At 40.4% G+C, this 7,095-nt stretch overlaps 1 gene segment (V, D, J or C); it reads right to left on the bottom strand.

Annotated features, from left to right (window-relative positions):
* Positions 1-331: 331 nt before the first annotated feature.
* LOC115070695 lies at positions 332-4,499 on the bottom strand. The segment is given in 4 exon segments: positions 332-368; positions 2,310-2,313; positions 3,822-4,109; positions 4,256-4,499. Coding segments are annotated over 4 exon segments (381 nt in total).
* Positions 4,500-7,095: the final 2,596 nt, after the last annotated feature.

Below are 7,095 nucleotides of genomic sequence, written 5' to 3'. Positions count from 1 at the left end.
TAGAGAATGTGGGACTCTGACTCATCTAACCGCTTCTTTCTGCTTCTGTAATCTGCTTGGCTTAAGGCAGCACTAACTCCATTTTGACTAGCTGTTTCAGGTAATCTTCTGCTACCACCCCCTCCTGCAAAGCTATAGATCAAGCAAGCCCCGGCATATAACAGCCTTATAAGGTAAAAACAGAAACTTCTGGCCCCACATATAACAGTTAGCTCATTCCAATGCCCTAAAGACAGCCCCTACCAATAAGAATCTTCCCCTTACTCAGGGCATAGGACCATCCAATCACTTTAAAGGATGCTTGGCATGTGAGGGCTTCTGTGAAACTTCCCTATAAAAGTCTACCCCACCGTAGATCAGGGTTCTCAGTACGGATCCGCTGAGTCAGTGAAATCTGAGGGCCGGGGTTTAAGCCTGAATAAAGGCTCTTTGCTTTTGCATATTCTCTGGACTCCTTGGTGGTCTTTGGGGGGTCACGAGATCTGGGTGTAACAGAGAACACACTGTTGATGAGCTAGCCAATACATATGTCTTTTAGATTTCACCTGCCCTTGATAGCTATGTATTTCCACTCAAGCCTAGATTTAAATGCAGCCAACAACAGCCCAAGACTATGGGAAACACTTTCAGGGAAACACACGAGACTTGTCTTCCTGGTTCTCTGCCAACCAGCAGCTGTTGGCCCAAGGAAAGGACTAGTGACAGTACCTAAAAACATGTCTCATTTCCAAACTCACCACAAGTAAAGATTTATTCCTCCCTAACAGTCCATTGTTCACACATTTAACCTGGACTGCCACTAACACACTCTGTTTCTATATATAAAAAACAGGGAGCTCTGACCCAAAGTTAAAAATTTTCTGCTAGTTCTCACCAATCTTAAACTTGTGAAAATCTGGAGATCAAACATGGACCATTAAAACCCAAATCAATAACTGTGTAAGGCATCTTGAATTCCTATGGACTCTGTAATGCGTTTTACCTTAACTCTCATGACCTTGAGGTTTGCACAAATTTGTCACTCATAAGCACATCTAACTACCAAACCACACAGAGTTCCTCTCTTACCAACTTAACTAAACACATAAATTCATGATCCTCCGTTCCTTCATGATGTCAAAAGTTTGCTTTTCTTGCTGTTTCATTTAATAAGCAATTATTACCATGTAATGGTCTTGACTGGATTAATTTTCTCTGCCAATTATAGACAGAAATCTGTAACACACACACACACACAGAGACACACACACACACACACACACACACACACACACACACACAGATAGAGAGACAGAGAAAGAGTGAGAGACTCCCCACAAGTGGGAAGGGGGTTTAGAAACTGAAACCCAAGTTCCCTGACAGGGATTGGGCTTTTAAGTGTCTTGATGGTAGAGGCAAGTCCTCCTCCCCTTATTAACTGGTTGGTCAACTTAAACAAAGAGGGGGCTGAATAGGCCCACAGCTTCATTCAAGCAGACATAACCAGAATAACATGATCTTGGACATGTCCAGGTAGATCAGCTGGAGTGGGGTCCCTGCCCAAGTTAAAAATAAGGGGGAGAAGCCAGAAATCTCTCCTTCTTTCCCTATCTATCTGTCTGCCAGGGTGCTTATCTGCCTTCAGTATGACTCAAACCTAGGTGACTTGTATTCTGGAAACATTCCAGACATTCCAGAGATGCCTTGGATCCCTGTAAAAATGACCACCTATTCAGAAGATAAATTACATTCAGGAAGGAGACAGTTCATCCAATACTACCAAAACAGAATTCTTTATATGATTGGAACCAAATTTGCAGTCTGTTCTATTACTTTTCTCGGGGCTGTGAACAAACATGTATGTAGGACATTGATAACAGAATAAGGACTACAACTCAAATCTAACTTGGTAAGCCATTCATCTAATTGGGTTTACTTATAGGAGCATGAATGAGTAGTTACAGGACTGTGGGTGAATTAGAAAGAGATGCATCACCAAAAAGTTACACCTGAGATTAAAAGTGGTCTCACTAAATCTTCATCTTAGAGTTCCCCCTTGAGTTAACCTTCCATCCCCTGTATGCTTCTGTGCCTACCAAGTCTAAGTGCAGGTGAGAAGCAGGAGAGAGTGGTGGATGGAATCCTAGGTACAGGTCTGGTGATCCTTCCTGCCTTCCTTCTAATACAATGTGTTGACAACTTTATTACCAGGGCCATCGACTTACTTATCACTTACTGTTTTACATTGTTTTATTGCATTGCCATGACTACTAAATCAAGGATTTCTGTGCTCCATGAGGCTCCAAGAAAATTTTTTCCCTAAGGAAAAGATGATACTACCTTGCATTCCTTCTCCCGTGAAACGTTCAGCATCATTTTTTTTCACTTTGTAACATTAATTTTTTTTATTAGCATTTTTCACTTCTATGTTAGAATTCCAATTCTTTGCTTTCCTGACTTTTTTTTTTTTTTAGTACCAGAGATTGAATTTAGGGCCTCACACTGCTAAACAGTGTTTAAAGTGAGTTATATACCCATCCCCATTCTTTGTTCTCTTAGTGATAAAGTCACCTACTTAGGCATAGTCTTCACCAGAGGCATTAATCACACTCATGCTATAATTCAGCTCTCCATATCTTTGCTGCTACAACAATATAAAAATTGTTTGGTAGCCAGGCGTGGTGGCACATACCTTTAATCCCAGCACTTGGGAGGCAGAGGCAGGTGGATCTTTGTGAGTTCGAGGCCAGCCTGGTCTACATAGTGAGTTCCAGGACAGCTGGGGCTACAAGGAGACCCTGTCTCAAAATAAAGACCAAAAATTTAAAAAAATAAAAATTGTTTGGTGTCATTCAGTGCCACTGCTTGGAAACTCCAAATTAGTAAAACAACCCTAATTGGTATAGATTATGTGAATTTTCATGAGAAAATTTAGCCTTAAATTATTGGAAAATACCTATTGATAAAATTTAGAATATGATTATGTATTTAGAGTTATGCATAAAGTCTAAGACAAAATGATTATATGAATTGCTATAACTGTCAAGTGAACCTGTTAGTAGTACACTGCAATTTTGGGGGGAGAATTAGAAATCAAATCAGCAAAGAAATTTAAGCAATGATGGGTTTTTATAAAAGGATCAATTGCTTGAAACAGGTGTAGGAAAAAGTAAAGACAGTGACAGAGATGAAGATTACTCATGTGCTCAATATCCTTCCTATCGCCAAAATTCAGGCTTCCTAAAAGTGCTATGAATGTTTTGACACAAAAAAGTAACAAATGAGTGAAAAGTTTGTGCATAATAAGGAGTATAATACTGATCTTCCCAGCTTATTTAACTGAGAAGTCTGCAAAGCAATTGTAAAGCCACACTAAAGCACGTGTCAAGACAAAGGCCACTGGTTCCTTTAAGTCTCTGTCTGCAGCAGTTCTAGCATTGCAGAGCACATAGATGTTCCTCAATTTGGCATGCTGCACAGGTGACGGAGGCTTCACTAGCCTTTCCCAAACCCTGGCCAGTGCATCTCTTTGTCTAATACCTTATTGTTCTTTCTGCTGATGTGTATTAAAATATCATGCTTTCTACCCTAAATAGATACAAGACATAAATTGAAAAGTAATATATTCAACAACAATAAGTTAACAAAATATTCTAAATTGTTTTGAGTGTTTTGCAACTTACTTTCTGATGTGTTTTTAGTCTCTATATGATAGCTTCCTTTGGAAACAAATGTCTGGTAGATGATGCGCTAGAAGATCTTTGACAAAGACCTGGAGTGGAGCTCCAGCCCCAGGGGCAGGTTTGAGGACAGGCTGCAGGTGCCTGGGGAGCAGTGTGTACTTGCTGCACAGAAGTAGAGGGCTGTGTCTCCAGGCTGGGTGGCTACAATGTGCAGGGAGAAGTGTTTGGCTTTCTTATCCAGTGAGACAGTGAGTCTTTGGTTTTGTTTTCTCTCTGAATTTGAACGAATGTCAATGATGAGTTGGGGACCCTTTCCAGGTTCTTGCTTATACCAAGGGAAGTAGTCCAAGCCACTGTCTGAATAAGTACAGTTGATCTCACTGCTGTCCCCCTCCTGGACACTCAAGGCAGAAGGACTTTGCACCACCTTCTCTCCTTGGCTCACCCCTGTGTGAGAAGAAAAAGACTGTCATATCATTAACTCTCCAAAATGTTCATTTGCTATAGTAAGCAGAGGAAGCCTGAATAACAGAGCTCTCTGACGTCTCAGGAGTGCCCACTGATTATTCTGTTCCTCCAGAACATTTACTCACAGTCCAGCTGCAGCCACAGGAATGTGACAAAAGTGGGATGACAAGCCCTCATTGCTCTTCCCAGTGAAACTCTGCAGTAGAATGTGATCTCCAGCCAGGTAGCTGCTCCTGCCTGGTGCTTCCTCTTTCTCAGTACATGGCTAGTTCTTGAGTTGAACTCGCCAATGGGAAAAGCTTGTTTCTTCCCTAAGCCTACACATTCAACTGTTACCGAAGTGAATTCTCTGCACTGAGGTCTACTGCCACCTTGTGGTGGCTTCCTTAACTAGTGCGTCCTCTGGTCAAATGTTCTATAAGAACTTACGAGAAATTCAACACATAAAATAGTGATAGGTCAAATAAAGTAGGCCTTAGATCATAAAGTAAGTACAGGGTAAGCATATAGGGATGAATACTGATGTGTGTACACACTGTTGTGTCATTATTAATAAATTTCAAAGAGGTGGATGTTTCCAGTGTTTATACAACAGTGTGATAAGTTTGCATGTTGAAATCAAAGAAGCACTCAGAAACAAAGGAACATTTCTTCTTTTTCAGCCACACACACACACACACACACACACACACACTAAAGATTTGATTGTTGCAGAAAATAAAGTGTTATTAAATATAAAATATAAGCTAAAATCAGAGTAAGCAACATGAGTCTACTGAGTGTCTGAAATACAACATTATTCACGGCATATATATGAATGATCTTGGAAACAGCGACAATCTCCAGAGTCTCAAACTCTCAACCTCAATGTCTGGTGTTGCCATGATCTGACCATTCCCAGAGAGTGAATGGTACCAACAACCAAGCTGCAAGATCCTCCTTCAGTAAAGATGGTTGTGGTAAACAGTAACACCACATCTCAATAGAGGAATCAACGGAATATGTTCTTGAGTTTTTAAGAACTCAACTTTGGAGACAGTTTGACCCATAATTGGCTCTATATCATAATAACTATGGCATCTTTAAGAAATATTTTCCTTCATAACTGAATGAAATTCCGTTGTGTATATCATGCAACTGTCATTGGTCATTCATCAGCTGGTCATGTGTTTCCTAGATATTTCGAATGTTGCAGCACTAAACATGGAAGTATAAGTGTCTTAGTGGTAAGATCCAAGATTGATATGAAAAATGAAATCATGAAATTTATGGGGAAATGAGCAGAACAGGCCATTTTATATTAAGCAAAGTACCGGAATCATAAAGCAAATACTATGTGTTTTCTCCAAAGGAAGATTCTAGATTTTAATTCTTATATATGTGTATAGATGTGTGTGTTTTTGTGGATAGAGGCCACAAAACTAGGAAGGGAACCATGAAAGGGGAAAGAAGTCTTAAGGGCCAGGGCAGGGGAACATGGTGAGAGAATTTATATGATGAGAAAGGAGAATGGGGACTCTAAGAGGAAAGAGATCAGCAAGGAGCGGGCTAAGAGGACTGCGGAGGGGGATGGAGGAGATGAACTACAGAACAAAGAGAATTTGAAAGTAACAAAATAAAACACAGAACCTTGTATGCTAATTAAAAAACCTAAGAAAAGATGCTAGAGGTGGCGGGTTACTACGTGGAAGAAGTGTTTCCAGGCAGCAGGGCTGTTGCACATATGAACTCACAGTAACTGTGACACCTGCACAAGACTTCAGTGAGCTCAAGCCAGGCACAATATCAGTACGGGGTAAGGAGGTGGGTAAGGATCCTCAACTTTACCTAAGGAAGTGTTGGCAACTTATAGCTATTGGGAGAGGAAGAGTCGATTTTCTTTAAGAGTGTGATGCTGGGTAGTTAAAAGATGCCTTAAAAAGAAAGAAAGAATTTTCACTACAGGTAGGTGACTTGTATTCTGCAAGGTTCTAAAAGAAAATCATGAGGCCACAGGTGCAGAAAACTTAACCTCATCACAGTTTGCATTTTTCCTTGGAGACATAGTCTCTCTCTGAACCTGGAACTAGACTGGCAACCAACCAGCACCAGAAATGGTCCTTTCTCCAACCCACCATAGTGGGAGGGTTACATGCACTGTTACACAGAGCTTTCACATGCGTTCTGGGATTTGAACTCAGATCCTCCTGCTTGTGCAGCAAGCACTCTTATCCAGAGCCATCTCCCCAGGCTTCAACTTTATTATTGCTATGTTTTACTTTTTGCTACAAACATGGATATCATATCCTTCAATGCAAAAACTAAGGTACATGTTCTGGCTGTTCTCTGAACTGTAAAGCAACCTTCCTGGCATGGACTCTGACTTCTTTTATTTTTGGCTTTTCTCCCAAACTCTATTACAATGTTCTTTCTCAAAACACTGACATAATCCTTGCGGACCTATAGATATCCCAGCAAGCACTCTTATCCAGAGCCATCTCCCCAGGCTGCAACTTTATTATTGATACGTTTTACTTTTTGCTACAAATATGGATATCATATCCTTCAATGCAAAAACTAAGGTATATGTTCTGGCTGTTCTCTGAACTATAAAGCAACCTTCCTGGCATGGACTCTGACTTCTTTTATTTTTGGCTTTTCTCCCAAATTCTACTACAATGTTCTTTCTCAAGACACTGACATAATCCTTGCAGACCTATAGATATCCGGGATTATCCCTCTCTACCAAGTTGCCTTTCCCATCTAGGTTATTTTCCACATATTTCTGACTACTTCTTTAATAATATTTATTAAGAACACTAAGTGTTGACTCTCTGCTCTTAACCTTCCTGGCATGGACTCTGACTTCTTTTATTTTTGGCTTTTCTCCCAAATTCTACTACAATGTTCTTTCTCAAGACACTGACATAATCCTTGCAGACCTATAGATATCCGGGATTATCCCTCTCTACCAAGTTGCCTTCCC

The sequence above is a fragment of the Nannospalax galili genome, unplaced genomic scaffold, assembly GCF_000622305.1.
Source record: "Nannospalax galili isolate Female #2095 unplaced genomic scaffold, S.galili_v1.0 scaffold977, whole genome shotgun sequence".
NCBI classification, from domain to species: Eukaryota; Metazoa; Chordata; class Mammalia; order Rodentia; family Spalacidae; genus Nannospalax; species Nannospalax galili.
Note: the sequence above shows the minus strand (reverse complement) of the source record. Positions and strands in the feature narration are given on the sequence as shown.